We start from the raw sequence: 22,500 nt of genomic DNA on the forward strand, positions 1-22,500 counted from the left end.
GCCAATTGGAGTGAGGGGAGAATGTGTGTGTGTGTGTGTTTGTGCTTGCATCTGTCCGTGTGTGTGTTTGTATGCTCCTTGGTGCTCTGTACTCTTGATGGATGGCACACACACAAACACATTCCTAATGGATCTCAACCTGCCAGTCTCTCAACACACACTGACACCACACACTGACACCACACACTGACACCACACACTGACAACACACGGTGACAGCACACGGTGACACCACAACCTGACACACACTGAAACAATTTGACACACACACTGACACACACGCTGACACAGACACTGACACCAAACTGTGACACCACAACCTGACACCACACACTGACACCACACACTGACACACACACTGACACTGACCCCACAACCTGACCCCACAACCTGACACCCCACACTGACACACACACACACACACACATACACACACACACACACACACACACACACACACACACACACACACACACACACACACACACACACACACACAGTGACACACACGGTGACATATACACGGACAGAAACACAGACACTGACACTGACACACACGGTGATACTAACACCACAACCTGACACACACACTGACACTGACACCATATACTTACACCGTACCCTGACACAGACACTGACACCACAACCTGACACAGTGACACTGACACACACAGTGACACTGACACACACACTGACACTGACACAAACGGTGACACCACAACCGGACACACACACACTGACACCACAACCGGACACACACATACACTGACACCACAACCGGACACACACATACACTGACACCACAACCGGACACACACATACACTGACACCACAACCGGACACACACATACACTGACACCACAACCGGACACGCACATACATTGACACCACAACCGGACACGCACACATACTGGAACAGACACTGACACCACACTCTGATACCACACTGATACTGACACCACACACGGACACCACAACCTGACACACACACTGACACCACAACCGGACACACACATACATTGACACCACAACCGGACATGCACACATACTGGAACAGACACTGACACCACACTCTGATACCACACTGATACTGACACCACACACGGACACCACACACGGACACCACAACCTGACACACACACACACACACACACACACACACACACACACACACACACACACACACACACACACACACACACACACACACACACACACACACACACACAAACAGACACACACACACACACACACACACAGACACTGACACACACACACACACACACACACACACACACACACACACACACACACACACACACACACACACACACACACACACACACACACACACACACACACAACCTGACACTGACACACAGTGACACCACAACCTGACACACACACTGACACCACATCCCGACACACACACTGACACACACACATATACACACACGGATACACACACTGACACAAAAACGGACACAGAGTGACACCACAATCTGACACACACTGACACCACCTACTGACACCACCTACTGACACCACACACTGACACCACACATCCGTAAAGCTCAGGGAGCAGACTTCACAAGACTCTTTCTCTCAAGTGAGGAGGATGAGGAGGATGATGATGAATGCTTTGATCAGAGTAGATTGGTGGGCCACGATCCAACATTCCTATTATTCACATTCCCTCTCCCACCAGTGGCGGGGGCGACGGCGTATCACACACACACATGCATTGGCGTCACGTACATTCACACACAGACACGTCCATCGCGGTCACACACCTCAGGCATTTCCAATCCTCTTCTTTCCCCATGTCCCTATGGGAAGAATTTTCACTGTGACAATCTGTTTGTGACGGGAAGCGCAGTCAGGCAGCGGATTTTGTTGTGTTAGAATGTGTGTGTGTGTGTGTGTGAGCGATATAGCTGCTCTTTTAGTCATTGACTAAACTGGGATTAGGTTTGGGTGCCTTTCTTGGCTCTGGGCCCTCTGGTGGTCTTCAATAGACTACAGGAGAGAAACTGACTGACTTACTATGGACTTAAACCCACCCCAGTGGAAGTGAACGTGTTTGCGTGGGTTGGGGTGTTTTAGTGTGTGTGTGTGTGTGTGTGTGTGTGTGTGTGTGTGTGTGTGTGTGTGTGTGTGTGTGTGTGTGTGTGTGTGTGTGTGTGTGTGTGTGTGTGTGTGTGTGTGTGTGTGTGTGTGTGTGTGTCAATGTGTAAAGTTGAGTGGGTTGGTGTGTTTCATTTTTAAGTGTGTGTCAGAAGTGTTGCTATTGAGGACAGTGGGTATGCAGAGTGGATTAAATGACCTCAGTCTTTGTTGATATGTGTGTTTGATGGTTTCAGGCTGAGTACAGTGAATTAGTTTATCGCTTTGTTGGTTTTAGTGTGTCAATCGCAAACCTCTCAGATGAGTTAGATCTTTCGCTGTGTTATGACTATTTATTCATGTGTTTTCAAATCATCCGTTATAGGCCTTTGTGTAAAAGTAACTATCCGTTTACCTCTAAGAAGTAAACAACAGGAACAGGAAAGACCGATAGCGTATCTAGAATGATGATCTCACCAACCATCAACACTGCCAGGCTCATGTTACTGATAGACATATACATTCCATGTGCTGAAATGTGACTCTCTCACTACCTTGGCTGGATGTGTACATGTGTACTCTGATACTCCTAGTGTGAGTAACTTAGTAGTGTGAGTAACTTAGTAGTGTGAGTAACTTAGTAGTGTGAGTAACTTAGTAGTGTGAGTAACTTAGTAGTGTGAGTAACTTAGTAGTGTGAGTAACTTAGTAGTGTGAGTAGTTTGGTTTCAGTCTTTCCTAGTTTTAATACTGCTTTTGATACTTGTCTTTAAAAGGGTTTCTCTTTACGAGACAGAGCTGAAACACAATGTCTAAATAACATAAATGTTGACCCCATCCTCATATGAATTCAGAGGATTTTAGAGACAAATGGAAAAAGAGGCGGGAAAAACGTCTTAAGTCTTGATGAATCCCCTTGTATTCAGTGAATATTGCATCGGCCTGATCTGTTGAACAGAGAGAGAAAACATGTCTTCAGTCTTGATATGTATGTAATGATGTCTGCAGTTGTGTAGATTTGACCTGTTGTGGATGCTGACGTCAATCACTAGGTAATGACATCATTTTGATGATTGTCTATTTGTTAAAGAATGTAAGATGCTGATTGGGTCCTATTGTGGAGGGCTTTTGGAAAGGTCTTTAAATCCTAGGTGATGCATGCACAGGTGTGCGCAATCACAAACACACAAACAACCACGGACACACACAACCACAGACACTCACACACACACAAACACAGCTATAGGTCAAAGGTTAAGACAGAGTGAAGACAGGTTTCTATTTCCCATGATCCTCTAAGGCCCCAGACCTGAAGAACCATCCAATGAGAATCATATTTGCTTGATTGACTTACATTCACTAGCTATCACTAGCTTATACAGTGCATTCGGAAAGTATTCAGACCCCTTGACTTTTTCCACATTTTGTTACGTTACAGCCTTACTCTAAAATGGATTGAATTGTTTGTTTTTTCATCATCAATCTACACACAATACCCCATAATGACAAAGCAAAAACAGGTTAAGGAATGTTTGCTATTTTATAAAAAATAAAAACCTGAAATATGACATTTACATAAGTATTTAGACCCTTTACTCAGTTGAAGCACCTTTGGCAGTGATTACAGGCTTGAGTCTTCTTGGGTATGACACTACAAGCTTGGCACACCTGTATTTGGGGAGTTTCTCCCATTCTTCTCTGCAGATTCTCTCAAGCTCTGTCAGGTTGGATGGGGAGCGTTGCTGAACAAATCTTTTCAGGTGTCTCCAGCAACGTTTGATCGGGTTCATGTCCGGGCTCTGGCTGGTCCACTCAAGGACATCAGAAACTGAAAAACATCCCCACAGCATGATGCTGCTACCACCATACTTCACCGTAGGGATGGTGCCAGGTTTCCTCCAGACGTGAAGTTTGGCATTCAGGCCAAAGAGTTCAATCTTGGTTTCATCAGACCAGAGAATCTTGTTTCTCATGGTCTGAGAGTCTTTAGGTGCCTTTTGGGAAAAATCAAAGCGGGCTGTCATGCATTTTACTGAGGAGTGCCTTCCACCATAAAGGCCTGATTGGTGGAGTGCTGCAGAGATGGTTGCCCTTCTGGAAGGTTCTCCCATCTCCACAGAGGAACTCTAGAGCTCTGTTATAGTGACCATCTGGTTCTTGGTCACCTCACTGACCAAGGCCCTTCTCCCCAGATTGCTCAGTTTGGCCGGGTGGCCAGCTCTAGGAAGAGTATTGGTGGTTCCAAACTTATTCTATTTAAGAATGATGGAGGCCACTGTGTTCTTGGAGACCTTCAATGCTGCAGAAATGTTTTGGTACCATTTCCCAGATCTGTGCCTCGACACAATCCTGTCTCGGAGCTCTACTGACAATTCCTTTGACCTCATGGCTTGGTTTTTGCTCTGACTTGCACTGTCAACTGTGGGACCTTACAGTTGAAGTCGGAAGTTTACATACACCTTAGCCAAATACATTTAAACTCAGTTTTTCATAATTCCTGACATTTAATCCTAGTAAAAATTCCCTGTCTTAGGTCAGTTAGGATCACCACTTTATTTTAAGAATGTGAAATGTCAGAATAATAGTTAGTATTAGTAGTTAGTACACTAATATGAGTATTTGGTAGCATTGCCTTTAAATTGTTTAACTTGGGTCAAACGTTTCAGGTTGCCTTCCACAAGCTTCCTACAATAAGTTGGGTGAATTTTGGCCCATTCCTCCTGATAGAGCTGGTGTAACTGAGTCAAGTTTGTAGGCCTCCTTGCTTGCACACGCTTTTTCAGTTCTGCCCACAAATTTTCTATAGGATTGAGGTCGGGGCTTTGTGATGGTCACTCCAATACCTTAACTTTGTTGTCCTTAAGCCATTTTGCCACAACTTTGGAAGTATGCTTGGAGTCATTGTCCATTTGGAAGACCCATTCGCGACCAAGCTTTAACTTCCTGACTGATGTCTTGAGATGTTGCTTCAATATATCCACATAATTTTCCTCCCTCATGATGCCATCTATTTTGTGAAGGTACCGCTTGCCATCTACTACCGCATGGCAAGCGGTACCGGAGTGCCAAGTCTAAGACAAAAAGGCTTCTCAACAGTTTTTACCCCGAAGCCATAAGACTCCTGAACAGGTAATCAAATGGCAACTCGTAAACTTCTGACCCACTGGAATTGTGATTCAGTGAATTATAAGTGAAATAATCTGTCTGTAAACAATTTTTGGAAAAATTACTTGTGTCATGCACAAAGTAGATGTCCTAACCGACTTACCAAAACTATAGTTTGTCAACAAGAAATGTTTGGAGTGGTTGAAAAACAAGTTTTAATGACTCCAACCTAAGTGTATGTAAACTTCCGACTTCAACTGTATATAGACATGTGTGTGCCTTTCCAAATCATGTCCAATCAATTGAATTGACCACAGGTGGACTGCAATCAAGTTGTATAAACTTGTCAAGGATGATCAATGGAAACAAGATGCATCTGAGCTCAATTTCGAGTCTCATAGCAAAGGGTCTAAATACTTACGTAATGAAGGTATTTCTGTTTTTTTTAATACATTTGCAAAACATTCTACAAACCTGTTTTCAGTTCATCATTATGGGGTATTGTGTGCAGATTGATGAGGAAAATGTTTTATTTTATACATTTTAGAATAAGGCTGTAACGTACCAAAATGTGTAAAAAGTCAAGATGTCTGAATACTTTCCAAATGCACTGTACATCACTGGTCTGTGTCTGTGTACATACATGTATACAATCACATAATAAGAGTAACATAACGCATACACACCCCTACAAAATAACACACTGGGCATTTACACACATTCTCTCACTCACACACACACACACACACACACACACACACACACACACACACACACACACACACACACACACACACACACACACACACACACACACACACACACACACACACACACACACACACACACACACACACACACAAACAAACACACCAGAAGCAGGTCTTGATGAGGTTAGTCCTTTGCATAGTGTAATATATTCCAGAGCCATGCATTATGCATAATGTTCCTTATTGTTTTGCAGCGATGCAGCATGCTGCCACCCATCTAGATGGGCTCTGTAATCACTTAATACACAACCGTCCAGTGATTAACATCATTAAGATACAGGAGATAAATAATTATGCAGAATGATAATTAAAACTCCACATTAGGATGGGGGAAGTGTGTGTATGTGTGTGTGACTAGATTTTGCAACTAGCTCTCACGGTCTCATGCCAAAATTAGACGTTCATCCATGTTACTCAAACGTTTCGGTTCCCACGTCATCTCCCGATGTCCTCAAGACATGGATGGATGTCGAATACTGACTTGTATCACGGGTGACCTGGCAGAGATTTTGTGTGGGAGTGTTAGCTTCCTCTCTTTCTGTCTTTATCTGCATCTACGCAAATTGGTATTTGGTATTTCATTAGGATCCCCATTAGCTATTGCAAAAGCAGCAGCTACTCTTCCTGGGGTCCACAAATCACACACAACCTCAGAGTATGGTAACATACTCACACACACACAAACATAGACACACACAATCTTCTTCATCATACCACATTTTGGCAAGGCATTCTCTGAGTGATTGCTCGTGCTGTCTCTTTGGGGTTTTGCCACACTCGAGAAAACAAGAGAGATGGACCTGAGAGAGCAAGACAGACAGCGAGAGCAAGACAGACAGCGAGAGCAAGACAGACTGGGAGAGCAAGACAGACTGGGAGAGCAAGACTGACGGAGAGAGCAAGACTGATGGAGAGTAGAAGAGAGGGAGTGAGAACCACCGATAGAGAGGGGAATAGGAGAAATAATCTTAACACAGTGTTGCAATATGTCGACATCGCCCCCTAGCAGCCCCTAATACTATCAATGCTTTAGAGAGCCAAACTCAGGTGTTGAGCCTGTGTGTCATCATGTCCGTGGCCACAGCAGGATTTAAACACTGTTTCCCCAGCTTCATGCTATTAGACACTCTATCTCTCTTCTACACTTTCATCTCTCTCCTGGCACTTTCCTCTCCCCACTCTCCTCTCTACTCTCCTCTCTACTCTCCTCTCTACTCTCCTCTCTACTCTCCTCTCCCTACTCTCCTCTCTACTCTCCTCTCTACTCTCCTCTCTACTTTCCTCTCCCCACTCTCCTCTCTACTCTCCTCTCTACTCTCTACTCTCCTCTCTACTTTCCTCTCCCCACTCTCCTCTCTACTCTCCTCTCTACTCTCCTCTCTACTTTCCTCTCCCCACTCTCCTCTCTACTCTCATCTCTACTCTCCTCTCTACTCTCCTCTCTACTTTCTTCCCTAATTTCCTCTCTAATTTCCTCCCTAATTTCCTCCCCACTTTCCTCCCTAATTTCCACAAGAAGTGTATAGGCGTGACACAATTCCCGAGAGCGAAAGAACTTTGTCTCAAAAACAAGTTCCACCATAGCTGTCAGCATAGACGGCTATTCCACCCCTGTTCCCTTTTTTGATGATAATTTTTTTTGAATTTTGACTGCCTCTCAGTACATTTACATTTAACATTTAAGTCATTTAGCAGACGCTCTTATCCAGAGCGACTTACAAGTACATACATTCATACTTTTTTTTGTACTGTAGGTGTGTACAATACATTGGATTGTCTTTGTACCTTTCCACTTAAAGTCCCTGCTGTCCCATCTCAAGTCTGGGTTGCTGTACGGTTAACGAGGTGTGCATCAGGGCTAGGTGAGGTCAGGGATTACGCCGGGGTTTAGGTTCAGATAGCATTAGTGAAACATGAGTCCCATGTTTCCTGAGATTTCGCTTTTTTTCTGCTCTCTCTCTCTCTCTCTCTTTCTCTCTCTCTCTCTCCCACCCGCTTCAATTTGACGCGATCTGCAGAGCTGTACGTGTCCTGTGTGTGTGTGTGTGTGTGTCTGTGTGTGTGTCCATCCCAAGGTGTGTGTATGCATATCTAGTGCTGTGCGTAACCATGCGTGGGCATGTGCTTGCGTGAGTGTGTGTGTGTGTATCAGTTCGGAGAGAGGGCATCTAGCATAGAGTAGCGAGCAGCAGCAGTATAACCCTGCTCTCTTTTATTGGAGAGCAACGGGAAGAGGAATAATGAGAAAAAGGAAGGTGGAATAGAGGAGGGGAGGAATATGAGTGAGATCAGCTTAGAGAGGGAGGTCTGTGACCTGGAAACACCTGCTCTGCTTCCCAAAATGGCACCCTGTGTAGTCCATTACTTTTGAGGCTGTCCATAGCAGATTTATATCATACTCTGTTGTTCACAGAATATCCTTGCAACATGTCGTTAAATATATGTATTATGTTATTCGTATGCTATTATGAGACTAGTAGCTCTGACCTTGACAATCTGTCCCGTTCCTAGTGGATTTATGACTGTAGAGACCACCTTCATGTTTAGCTCACAAGAATCTCACAAGCATTTATTTTACCTTTCTATTACATTTGTGTAAAGAGAACTCTATCTTACCACTAATTCATACCTAGATATGCCTGTTCAATGTCTAGGAGATCAGTGGAGGCTGCTGAGGGGAGGATGGCTCATAATAATGGCTGGAACGGAGCAAATGGAATGACATCAAACACATGGAAACCATGTTTGCTGTATTTGATACCATTCCACTCATTCCACTCCAGCCATTACCACAAGCCCGTCCTCCCCAATGATGGTGCCACCAGCCTCCTGTGATGGAGATATACTCAGCCTTATAATGTAATGCGCACAAGATTCAGAGAAAATCAATTTTGCTCTCAGGTTGTGTAGCTGTCGAGACTGTTAACACTATCTATTAAGTCAAGATTACACATTAAACTAGCCTCATGACAGAGATGTTACCATTCTACATCAGCGTTATACCTACTACAGTAACATGTCCTCTAGACCAGAGCTCACTTTAGCCTGGCCCAGATGTGTGTGTGCTGTCTTGGCAACTACTGTGGTCATCGTCACATTAAAGGAGTTGGCAAGACAGCACACACAGGTCTGGGACCAGGCATCTGTCGCTTCGGCCAACAATCTGTGGGTTCAGTGAGGTGATTCGTCCACTATGATCGATACGTATCAGTCCAGGCCATAGTGCCTATTGATCAAGCTGTTAAGATGGGTAATGACTTGAAAAGTGCTCCAGCAGGACCACAGTAAAACACTGCTTTAAAAGCTACATAAAGTCACCAAGGAAGGACTGTCCTATGTTGTCCATGTGTTCTCTCTGTATGTCGGGTAAAGAACATGTAAAGATGCAATAGGGTGACGTTTATGGTTGTGGTGTGTAGTCTATGTGTTTGTGTCAACTGACTCTCATTCTCCACCTGTTTCCTGTATCTTTTCTCGCTCTTTCTCGTGGTCTCGCGCTCTCTCGCACTCTCACTCTCACTCTCTCTCTCTCTCTCTCTCTCTCTCTCTCTCTCTCTCTCTCTCTCTCTCTCTCTCTCTCTCAATTTAAGGGCTTTATTGGCATGGGAAACATATGTTTACATTGCGAAAGCAAGTGAAATAGATAATAAACAAAAGTTAAATAAACAATACAAATTTACAGTGAACATTACACTTACAAAAGTTACAAAAGTAATAAAGACATTTCAAATGTCATATGTCTATATACAGTGTTGTAATGATGTGTAAATAGTTCAAGTACAAAACGGAAAAATAAATATACATGAATATAGGTTGTATTTACAATGATGTTTGTACTTCACTGGTTGCCCTTTTCTTGTGTCAACAGGTCACACATCTTGCTGCTGTGATTGCACACTGTGGTATTTCACCCAGTAGATATGGGAGTTTTTCAAAATTGGATTTGTTTTCGAATTCTTTGTGGGTCTGTGTAATCTGAGGGAAATATGTGTCTCTAATATGGTCATACATTTGGCAGGAGGTTAGGAAGTGCAGCTCAGTTTCCACCTCATTTTGTGGGCAGTGTGCACATAGCCTGTCTTCTCTTGAGAGCCAGGTCTGCCTACGGCGGCCTTTCTCAATAGCAAGGCTATGCTCACTGAGTCTGTACATAGTAAAAGCTTTCCTTAAGTATGGGTCAGTCACGGTAGTTAGGTATTCTGCCACTGTGTACTCTCTGTTTAGGGCCAAATAGCATTCTAGTTTGCTATGTTTTTTTGTTGATTCTTTCCAATGTGTTAAATAATTATCTTTTTGTTTTCTCATGGTTTGGTTGGGCTAATTGTGTTGCTGTCCTGGGGCTCTGTGGGGTCTGTTTGTGTTTGTGAAGAGAGCCCAATGACCAGCTTGCTTAGGGGACTCTTCTCCAGGTTCATCTCTCTGTAGGTGATGTCTTTGTTATGGAAGGTTGTAGAAATCTTTTCTGGATTTTGATAATTAGCGGGTATCAGCCTAATTCTACTCTACATGCATTATTTGGTGTTTTACGTTGTACACATATTATATTTTTTCAGAATTCTGAATGCAGAATCTCAATTTGGTGTTTGTCACATTTTGTGAATTCTTGGTTGGTGAGCGGACCACAGACCTTACAACCATGAAGGGCAATGGGTTCTATAACTGATTCAAGTATTTTTAGCCAGATCCTAATTGGTATGTTGAATTTTATGTTCCTTTTGATGGAATAGAAGGCCCTTCTTCCCTTGTCTCTCAGATCGTCTACAGCTTTGTGGATGTTACCTGTGGTACTGATGTTTAGACCGATGTATGTATAGTTTTTTGTGTGCTCTAGGGCAACGGTGTCTAGGTGGAATTTGTATTTGTTGTCCTGGAAACTGGACCTTTTTTGGAACACCATTATTTTGGTCTTACTGAGATTTACTTTCAGGGCCCAGGTCTGAGAGATTCTGTGCAGAAAATTTAGGTGCTGCTGTAGACCCTCCTTGGTTGGGGACAGAAGCACCAGATCATCAGAAAACAGTAGACATTTGACTTTGGATTGTAGTAGGGTGAGGCCGGGTGCAGCAGACTGTTCTAGTGCCCTCGCCAATTCGTTGATATATATGTTGAAGAGGGTGGGGCTTAAGCTCATCCCTGTCTCACCCCACGGCCCTGTGGAAAGAAATGTGTGTGTTTTTTGCCAATTTTAACTGCACACTTGTTTGTGTACATGGATTTTATAATGTCGTATGTTTTTCCCCCAACACCACTTTCCATCAATTTGTTTTGCAGACCCTCATGCCAAATTGAGTCTAAAGCTTTTTTGAAATCAACAAAGCATGAGAAGACTTTGCTTTGTTTTGGTTTGTTCCTTTGCCAATTATGGTGTGCAGGGTGAATACATGGTCTGTCGTACAGTAATTTGGTAAAAAGCCAATTTGTCATTTGCTCAGTACATTGTTTTCCCTGAGGAAATAGATGAGTCTGCTGTTAATGATAATACAGAGGATTTTCCCAAGGTTGCTGTTGACGCATATCCCGCAGTAGTTATTGGGGTCAAATTTGTCTCCACTTTCGTGGATTGGGGTGATCAGTCCTTGGTTCCAAATATTGGGGAAGATGCCAGAGCTAAGGATGATGTTAAAGTCTTAAAGTATAGCCAATTGAAATTTGTGGTCTGTATATTTGTAACGGCAGCCTTCCTACTCTTCGTCTGAAGAGGAGGTGTAGCAGGGATCGGACCAAGACGCAGCGTAGTTCGTGTTCAACATGTTTAATAAAAGATGATAACGTGAACACTACACAAATACAAAATAACAAATGTGGCAAAACCGAAACAGTCCTATCTGGTGCAATGAACACAAAGACAGAAGACAACCACCCACAAACCCCAACACAAAACAAGCTACCTAAATATGGTTCCCAATCAGAGACAATGACTAACACCTGCCTCTGATTGAGAACCATATCAGGTCATACATAGAAACGGACAAACTAGACACACAACATAGAATGCCCACCCAGCTCACGTCCTGACCAACACTAAAACAAAGAAAACACAAAATAACTATGGTCAGAACGTGACAATATTTTATAATTTCATTTAGGATACCATCAACGACACAACTTTTTTGAGTTGGAGAGTTTGTATTTTGTCCTGTAGTTCATTCAATGTAATTGGAGAGTCCAGTGGGTTCTGGTAGTTTTTAATAGTTGATTCTAAGATTTGTATTTGATCATTTATATGGTTTTGCTATATGTTCTTTGTTGTAGGGCTCTCTCATCTCTCTCTCTATCTCTCTATCTTAAATTCCAATTCTAACATGCTTTATTGGCATGAAACGAGCAGTGAATGTATTGGCCTTCAAGGAGTCGAAACCATGTAATATTATGCAAATTTGCAAATCACAGAAGAAAGTTAATAAGATTCAAGAGAACTCTAACACTTTTATTTAACAAACCACTCTCCCTCCTCTCTCTGTAGGTGATGTGGTGGACATTTACCAGCGGGAGTTTCTGGCCCTGAGAGAGCGTCTGCACTCTGCCGAGCAGGAGAACCTGAAGCGATCCAAGGAGCTCAACCTGGTGCTGGACGAGATCAAGAGGGCCATCGCTGAAAAGCAGGCCCTTAGGGACATCAATCGCACCTGGGCCAGCCTATCTGGTAAGAGGAGATACTCATTTGAACCAGTCAAAACCAGCCAGCGCTATTCAGAACCAGTTGAAGGTAGTCAGAGCTTGTCATAACCAGTCAGAACAAATCAGATTTTTGAATTTTGACCCTCTTCCGACCCCTGTGTGTTTGTGCGTGTATTCGTGTGTATAAAAAAATGTGTGTGCGCGCTCCGCGTCTGTGTGCGTGCATTCGTCCATGTGTGTGGTGTGTGCATGTATTCGTTGTGTGATAGATGAGACCAAGCTGAAGCTGTGGAACGTGACGACCAGTAAGAATGTCCTCCAGCTGCCCAGTATCTTCCATCACCTGCCCCATCTCCTTGCGAAGGAGAGCAGCCTGCAGCCTGCTGTGCACGTGGGCCAGGGACGCACCGGTGGTCAGTACACACACAGACACACACACACACAGACACACACACACAGACACACACACACACACACACACACACACACACACACACACACACACACACACACACACACACACACATACACACACACACACACACACACACACACACACACGTTCATCACCATCCTTTCCTAGTTCCACCTCTTCCCACCCTTCCTCTGACAACAGTACCATTGTGCTCTGTCCTGCATTGGTTATTTCTCCCTTCATCACCTCCCTCTCTGGCTCTCTGTCCAGCATTGGTTATTTCTCCCTTCATCACCTCCCTCTCTGGCTCTCTGTCCAGCATTGGTTATTTCTCCCTTCATCACCTCCCTCTCTGGCTCTCTGTCCAGCATTGGTTATTTCTCCCTTCATCACCTCCCTCTCTGGCTCTCTGTCCAGCATTGGTTATTTCTCCCTTCATCACCTCCCTCTCTGGCTCTCTGCCCCACTGTGGCTGTACCAGTAGCCCAGTTAGACTTCTCCCTCCCTGGGGAGCGAGCCTCCTAACCCCCCCCCCCCCCCCCCCCCCCCCCATAAACCTCCACTCCCCTGGAGAGGCCGTCCAAACTCTCCAGACAGCCAGCTAGACTCTCAAAGGGGCCAATAATTAATCTGTGTGTGTGATTTACGTTTAGGCCACCAAACCCCATCTAAATGGATTACGCGGGCCACGTCCATGAGGGTACCTTGTAGAGCGCGAGCCAGGACTTTACCGCTAGCTCTCTAGTAATTGCAGTACGTTTTATCGGCGTAGTAAATGGGGAAGACGGCCACTAGGGTCTACTTATGTTAGCTCACAATGGGAGAGGAGGGGAGGGTGAGGAAGAGTACAGGGTTGTAGAATCAACTGTTGCTGCACAAACACGGCTATTGATTTGGACTTCCTCCCTATGAGAATGGGAAGTTGGTAAAAATACCTGAATTGTAGTTCGGCCTTGACTATTTATTATTCACTTGCATTTGATCAGTCATTGCAGGGCATTGTTATTTTTCACGGATGTGCAGAATGTGTTGACAACATTGTACTATTGTGCTTGTAAGTCCTTCAACTACTCTCCCCTACCCCTACTCCCTCCAGCCCTTCTCTCATTTCTCTCTCTCCTCATCTAGTTAGCTTTCTTTCTCACCCTCTCTTCTTCCCCCTCTCTTCAAAAAACAAGTGATTCTGTCTCTGTTGTGAAATATATACTGACTGGCTCATTCCACCCAATCTAGCACATCATTGGTTCCTTCCCTCCCTGTACTGACTGTGATCGGTCTGTGTGTGTGTCTGTCACAGTGTCGATCGTGATGGGCGTGCCCAGTGTGAAGAGGGAGGTCCACTCGTACCTGACAGACACCCTCAGCTCTCTGATGACAGAGCTCAGTGCGGCAGAGAAGGAGGACTGTGTCATTGTGGTCTTCATAGCTGAGGTGAGATAAAACCGGACATGTTTGTGTTCTGCTATGACGTCTCTGCCCTCTGTAGTCCCTTCAGGAGCTTTTGAATTTATTCAGTGAACTCTGTGTCTGTTTGTGTTTGTGTGTGTGTGTGTGTGTGTGTGTGTGTGTGTGTGTGTGAGTGTATTTCCACATGTATTTATTAAGGATCCCCGTTAGCTGCTGCCAAGGGAGCTATTCTTCCTGGGGTCCAGCAAAATGAAGACAGTTATACAATTTTAGAAACATCACAATACATTCACAACAGATAAAGTGTGTGCCCTCAGGCCCCTACTCTACTACCACATATCTACAACACAAATCCATGTGTACGTGTGTGTATAGTGCGTATGTTATCGTGTGTGTGTATGCATGTGTCTGTGACTACGTTTGTGTTGCTTCACATTCCCCGCTGTTCCATAAGGTGTATTTTTATCTGTTTTTTAAATCAAATTTTACTGCTTGCATGAGTTACTTGATGTGTATAGAGTTCCATGGGGGACTGTGAAGAGACCTCTGGTGAGACGAAGAGACCTCTGGTGGCATGTCTTGTGAGGTATGCATGGGTGTCCGAGCTGTGTGCCAGACAGCTCGGTGCATTCAACATGTCAATACTTCTCACAAATACAAGTAGTGATGAAGTCAATCTCTTCTACACTGTGAGCCAGGAGAGAATGACATGCTCATTATTAATGTTAGCATATTATTAATTTCTGTGTACAGTCGTGGCCAAAAGTTTTGAGAATGACACAAATATACATTTTCACAAAGTTTGCTGCTTCAGTGTCTTTAGATATTTTTGTCAGATGTTACTATGGAATACTGAAGTATAATTACAAGCATTTCATAAGTGTCAAATCTTTTTTATTGACAATTACATGAAGTTGATGCAAAGAGTCAATATTTGCAGTGTTGACCCTTCTTTTTCAAGACCTCTGCAATCCGCCCTGGCATACTGTCATTAACTTCTGGGCCACATCCTGTCTGATGGCAGCCCATTCTTGCATAATCAATGCTTGGAGTTTGTCAGAATTTGTGGGTTTTTGTTTGTCCACCCTCCTCTTGAGGATTGACCACAAGAACTCAATGTGATTAAGATCTGGGGAGTTTCCTGGCCATGGACCCAAAATATCAATGTTTTGTTCCCCGAGCCACTTAGTTACCACTTTTGCCTTATGGCAAGGTGCTCCATCATGCTGGAAAATGCATTGTTCGTCACCAAACTTTTCCTGGATGGTTGGGACAAGTTGCTCTCGGAGTATGTGTTGGTACCATTCTTTATTCATGGCTGTGTTCTTAGGAAAAATTGTGAGTGAGCCCACTCCCTTGGCTGAGAAGCAACCCCACACATGAATGGTTTCAGGATGCTTTACTGTTGGCATGACACAGGACTGATGGTAGTGCTCACCTTGTCTTCTCCGGACAAGCTTTTTTCCAGATGCCCCAAACAATCAGAAAGGGGATTCATCAGAGAAAAATGACTTTACCCCAGTCCTCAGCAGTCCAATCCCTGTACCTTTTGCAGAATATTAGTCTGTCCCTGATGTTTTTCCTGGAGAGAAGTGGCTTCTTTGCTGCCCTTCTTGACACCAGGCCATCCTCCAAATGTTTTCGCCTCACTGTGCGTGCAGATGCACTCACACCTGCCTGCTGCCATTCCTGAGCAAGCTCTGTACTGGTGGTGCCCCGATCCCGCAGCTGAATCAACTTTAGGAGACGGTTCTGGCGCTTGCTGGACTTTCTTGGGCGCCCTGAATCCTTCTTCACAACAATTGAACCGCTCTCCTTAAAGTTCTTGATGATCCGATAAATGGTTGATTTAGGTGCAATCTTACTGGCAGCAATATCCTTGCCTGTGAAGCCCTTTTTGTGCAAAACAATGATGAAGGCACGTGTTTCCTTGCAGGTAACCATGGTTGACAGAGGAAGAACAATGATTCCAAGCACCACCCTCCTTTTGAAGCTTCCAGTCTGTTATTCGAACTCAGTCAGCATGACAGAGTGATCTCCAGCCTTGTCCTCGTCAACACTCACACCTGTGTTAACGAGAGAATCACTGACATGATGTCAGATGGTCCTTTTATGGCAGGGCTGACATGCAGTGGAAATGTTTTTTGGGGATTCAGTTGATTTGCATGGCAAAGAGAAACTTTGCAATTAATTGCAATTCATCTGATCACTCTTCATAACATTCTGGAGTATATGCAAATTGCCATCATACAAACTGAGGCAGCAGACTTTGTGAAAATTAATATTTGTGTCATTCTCAAAACTTTTGGCCTCAGCCGTGCTGCCCTGTTCTGAGCCAATTGCAATTTTCCTAAGTCCCTCTTTGTTGCACCTTACCACACGACTGAACAATAGTCCAGGTGCGACAAAACTAGGGCCTGTAGGACCTGCCTTGTTAATAGTGCTGTTACGAAGGCAGAGCAGCAATTTATTATGGACAAACTTCTCCCCTTCTTAGCTACTGTTGTATAAATATGTTTTAAACATTACTGTTTACAATCCAGGGTAACTGGGTGCATGTTTATTAGTAACTGAGATAAGCAATTTCATAAATGTGTCAAGTGCAGCGTCTGGTTGCTCCTCATTACACACCACAGACCATTCAAATATTCAGCAAATATCAACAACACAGGAATCACTACAAAACGTATTGTATGACCTCTTATACACTATATTAGGGCCAACCTTTGGAACTTTGGTTATCCTAGATATGGCTACTATATTGTGATCACTACATCCAATGGTTTAAAGGAAATTTATGCAGCATTAGTAAATATGTGGTTAATACATGTTGATGATTTCATTCCTGTGCTGTTTGTAACTACCCTGGTAGGTTGACTGATAACCTGAACCAGGTTGAAAGCACTAGTTACAGTTTGAAGCTTTCTCTTGAGTTGGCAGCCTAATGAAAGCCAGTCAATATTTAAATCACCCAGAAAATATACCTCTCTGTTGATATCACAAACATTATCAGCATTTCACACATGTTATCCAGATACTGACTGTTAGCACTTGGTGGTCTATAGCAGCTTCCCACCAGAATGGGCTTTAGGTGAGACAGATCAACCTGTAGCTATATTACTTCAACAGTATTTAACATGAGATCCTCTCTAAGCTTTACAGGAATGTGGTCCTGAATATAAACGACCACCTGTGGCATTTCTGTCCTTCTGTAGATCTTATAACCATGTATTGCTACCACTGTATCATCAAAGGTGTTATCTAAGTTTCAGAGATTGTCAGAATATGAATATCATCTGTCACTAGCAAATGACTGATTTCATGAACCTTGTTTCTTAAGCTACATATGTTAACGTGGGCTATTTTGAGAACTTTTCTGGGATGCCTGGTTGTTTTTATTGCTTTACTGGGAAGGTAGACATGCTCATGTTATTTATGTTAGTGCAGGGTGAGCTGCACACAGTGGACTTCCTACTAGGGCACACCGCCTCACTGCTAACAGTATCACTCTGGTTCATAGGCACATGATTACTGCAAGCAATAGCTGTGGGATCAGCAGAGGCATTCAGGGCAGTAAGAGGGACATAAATTAGGTTACTTACATTGTGTCTTCCAATGCCCCTGGGATAATGTACATTTGCTGAATGTACATTTGCGACAACTCAGTGACACAATGGTAGGGATTAAATGAGCTGGGCTTGGGTCATTGATAAGTCATTGTCTCAACGCAGCCTTACAATGCTGTGAAAGGATCCAGGAACCCAAATGATTTGGGTGGATCCCATCCTCCTTATAATACGAGTTTGTTTCCAGAAGGTATCAAAATTGTCAATAAATATGACACCCATAAAGCTGCAATAGTCTCGTAGCCAGTTATGGAGAGCTCAAAGTCTGCTGAACCGTTCAATGCCATGATTTAGATAGGGCAGATTGCCAGATATTATGGGGCGCTTGTTGGTGTCAAGTAGTGACCCAATCCGTTCTTTAAAATCCATCTTCAGCTGTTCTGAGCTGCCCTTCATAATGTCATTGAATCCCACTTGAACTATGATAGACTCAATTTCCTGATGCTGGTTTAAAATGTTTGGCAGAAGCTTATTGATGTCATGTAAAGTTTTTGCTCCAGGGACTGAGACATTTGTCACTATTGAACTGCCCAATACAACGGCCTGAGAAGGGAATTGAGAAATCCACCCATTCCAACCCAATGTGTGCGTGGATGTTTGACTGCATGCGCACGCGTTCATGTATGTGTCTGTATGTATCTATAAAGGACAGGGATCTGAAGAGCTAATGAGTGACGCTACCCCAGGCTACTGCCACTACCACACACACATCCCCTCTTGATCCCCTAATAGTCTAGACACTAATCATCGCTAACTCCTATAACCCTAAAGCTATCATTCCCATATGACCGATGCTAAGGTAATTAGCGATAGCGACCAGGCTAGCCTCACAGATATGCCTATGTGTTCACTGGAGTTCATTGTGAAGAAACCCTAATCATGTAAAAGGGTTGTTTAAGACACATTACTAGAAGGAGCCCTGTTGTGATGGATGTGTGTGTGTGTGTGTGTGTGTGTGTGTGTGTGTGTGTGTGTGTGTGTGTGTGTGTGTGTGTGTGTGTGTGTGTGTGTGTGTGTGTGTGTGTGTGTGTGTGTGTGTGTGTGTGTGTGTGTGTGTGTGTGTGCGTGCCCTTCCCAGTGTATTGCTCTCCCCTGCTGTCAGTGTGTGACCATATGAATATTCTAAGCAGTTGCATTTGCTAAACTACAGTAATAAAACACAGAACTAAACAAATATAATGCATACCATTTTGTTCCATTGTCTTGCGGTGGGTTAGTTGAACTTGCTGACTGCATGTTGCAGCACAGGTTTAGAGAAAGAGTTGTAAACCATGAGTTGGGCTACTACTGTATGGCCTTGGTCCTCTGGTTAGCTAGTACCTACATCACTGTACTAGATAGGATTCTACTTGACTGTTGCACATTTTAAACAGGGTTGTTCGAGCCCTGAATGCGGATTGACTGAAAGCCCTGGTAAAGTATATCAGACCATATACCACGGGTATGACACAAAATTACTTAGTAACCAGTGTATAATATCAAAAAAGCACCTCCGAGGTTTGTGGTATATGGCCAATATAACACGGCTGTATCCAGGCTGTATACCACACCCCCTCGGGCCTTATTGCTTAATTATACAACATTTGGTTTGGAATTCCCATTGTCTATGGCCTCCCGGGTGGCGCAGTGGTCTAGGGCACTGCATCGCAGTGCTAGCTGCGCCACCAGAGTCTCTGGGTTCGCGCCCAGGCTCTGTCGCAGCCGGCCGCAACCGGGAGGTCCGTGGGGCGACGCACAATTGGCATAGCGTCGTCCGGGTTAGGGAGGGTTTGGCCGGTAGGGATATCCTTGTCTCAGTATGTAAAATGTAATATGTAATATGTAAAAAAAAATAAAAAAAAATAAAAAAAGTAAAAAATGTATTGAAATGTATGCACTCTACTGTAAGTCGCTCTGGATAAGAGCGTCTGCTAAATGACTAAAATGTAAAATGTAATGTAAATGTCTATCCTGCCCATGGTATACTCGACAACATACACATGGCCACGTTAATAAAAAGTGCCATGGTTTACGTCATTACCTAACAACGTACTACTACTACTACTACCACTACTACCACCACCACCACAGATCTACTGTCTCATCTGCCCAGCCATGCAATTTATAAACTTGATCTCCACTGTAAAAAGCATCTAGACATTATCTCCAACATTGTTTCAATATTGAAATTTGATATCAAGCTGTCCCATAGTAATGAGCGTGTCGGGACAAGACAGACAGGCAGCTTTTCTCAGCTAGTTGAAATCATTCATCAGCATAATTTTTATGGATATATACAAAGAAATATCAATATAAAAACAGGTCAAACAAAACTAAACGCAGCTAGTTTTCTGTCTTTCCAGCTTCAGTCAGAAGTGATTGTGTTAGCTGTATAGTTGGCTAGCTAGCAAGAGGGGTAAGAGCCTCCATTGCAATCATTTTTGTTTGCCATAGCAACCTGCAAAGTTCTGGAACTATTAACCATGCTTGGGTAGTTTTGCTTTACATGGCAGTCAATACAAATAGAACTAGCGACCAGAGAATGCCTTACATTGCACTATACAACCAGTGTTAGTGAATGTAGCCTCAATGAATAATCTGAGTGTCACGCCCTGACCTTAGAGATCCTTTAAATTCTCTACTTGGTAGGTCAGGGTGTGACTAGGATGGGAAATCTATGGGAAATCTATGTTTATATTTCTTTGTTGGCCGAGTGGCTGATGGTTGGCTGATGGTTCCCAATCAGAGGCAGCTGTCTATCGTGTCTCTGATTGGGGATCATACTTAGGCAGCCCTTTATCCCACTTTCAGGTGTGGGATCTTGTCTTTGTTTGTTGCATGGGTTGCACTCCTAAGCTTTTCGTTCGTTGAGTTGTTTATTGTTTTTTTGATGGAACATTTTAATAAAGAAAATGTACGCCTACCACGCTGCACCTTGGTCTTATTCGAACGACGGACGTTACAAAAGATCCCACCACCAACGGACCAAGCAGCGTGGTCAGGAGGACTGGACCTGGTAGGAAATCCTGGATGGAGCAGGACCCTGGACAAGGGCCGGGGAGTATCGCCGTCCTAAGGAGCAGATGGAGGCAGCGAAAGCGGAACGGCGACGTTACGAGGAGTTAAACCAACAAAGCAAGCACGAGAGGCAGCCCCCAAATTATTTTGGGGGGGTGGCACACGGGGAGATTGGCAGAGTGAGGGTTCAGACCTGAGCCAACTCCCCGTGCTTACCGTGGGGAGCGAGTGACTGGTCAAGCACCGTGTTATCTGGTTCTGCGCACCATGCCTTCAGTTCGCCAGCACAACCCAGTGCGTCCTGTGCCAGCTCCCCACACTTGCCGTGCTACAGGGGGGATTCAGCCATAATGCCTTGTGCCAGCTCTACGCTCCAGACCTCCAGTGCGCCTCCACGATCCAGCATATCCTGCGCCGGCTCTACGCACTATGCCTCCAGTGCGCCTTCATAGCCCAGTGCGTCCCGTGCCAGCTCTCCACACTCACCGAGCTAAAGTGGGTATCCAGCCAGGCTTCCAGTACGTCTCCTCAGTCCGGTGAGACCTGTTTCGGCTCCAAGTACGAAGCCTCCAGTGATTATCCATGGTTCGAAGCCTCCAGTGATGATCCATGGCACGAAGCCTCCAGTGATAATCCATGGCACGAAGCCTCCAGTGATGATCCATGGCCCGGAGCCTCCAGTGATGATCCAAGGCACGAAGCCTCCAGTGATGATCCATGGCACAAAGCCTCCAGTGATAATCCATGGCACGAAGCCTCCAGTGATGATCCATGGCCCGGAGCCTCCAGTGATGATCCAAGGCACGAAGCCTCCAGTGATGATCCATGGCCCGGAGCCTGTAGTGGTAATCCAGGGCACGAAGCCTCCAGTGACGATCCGTGGCCCGGAGCCTGTATTGACGATCCATGGCAAGGAGCCTGCAGCGACTGTCCCCGGTCCGGAGCCTCCGGCGACGGTCCCCAGTCCGGAGCCTCCGGCGACGCTCCCCAGTCCGGAGCCTCCGGCGACGGTTCCCAGTTCGGAGCCTCCGGCGATGATCCACGGTCCGGTTCCTCCGGCGACGATTCACGGTCCGGAGTCTCTGGCGACGATCCACGGTCCGGTATCACAGAAGCGGAGGGATCAGCGTAGGGAGCGGCGGCTACGTCCCAAACCGGAGCCGCCACCGAGGGTAGATGCCCACCCGGACCCTCCCCTATAGGTTCAGGTTTGCAGCCGGCAGTACGCACCTTTGGGGGGTGGGGGTACTGTCACGACTGACCTTAGAGATCCTCTAAATCAGGGGTGTCAAACTCATTCCACGGAGGGCCTAGTGTCTGCAGGTTTTTGGTTTTTCCTTTCAATAAAGCCCTAGACAACCAGGTGTGGGGAGTTCCTAACTAATTAGTGATGTTAATTCATCAATCAAGTACAAGGGAGGAGCGAAAACCCGCAGACACTCGGCCCCCCGTGGAA

General features: G+C 44.7%; 1 protein-coding gene across 1 annotated transcript in view; it reads left to right on the forward strand.

Annotated features, from left to right (window-relative positions):
• LOC120048047 (alpha-1,3-mannosyl-glycoprotein 4-beta-N-acetylglucosaminyltransferase B) overlaps positions 1–22,500 on the forward strand; it is a 182,480-nt gene that overhangs the window by 78,076 nt on the left and 81,904 nt on the right. Inside the window, exons 2-4 of the mRNA XM_038993728.1 lie at positions 12,445–12,624; positions 12,869–13,012; positions 14,312–14,445. Coding sequence (XP_038849656.1) covers positions 12,445–12,624; positions 12,869–13,012; positions 14,312–14,445 — 458 coding nt within the window. The remainder of the gene's footprint in view (positions 1–12,444; positions 12,625–12,868; positions 13,013–14,311; positions 14,446–22,500) is intronic.

The sequence above is a fragment of the Salvelinus namaycush genome, chromosome 5 (genome assembly GCF_016432855.1).
Source record: "Salvelinus namaycush isolate Seneca chromosome 5, SaNama_1.0, whole genome shotgun sequence".
Classification (NCBI taxonomy): domain Eukaryota; kingdom Metazoa; phylum Chordata; class Actinopteri; order Salmoniformes; family Salmonidae; genus Salvelinus; species Salvelinus namaycush.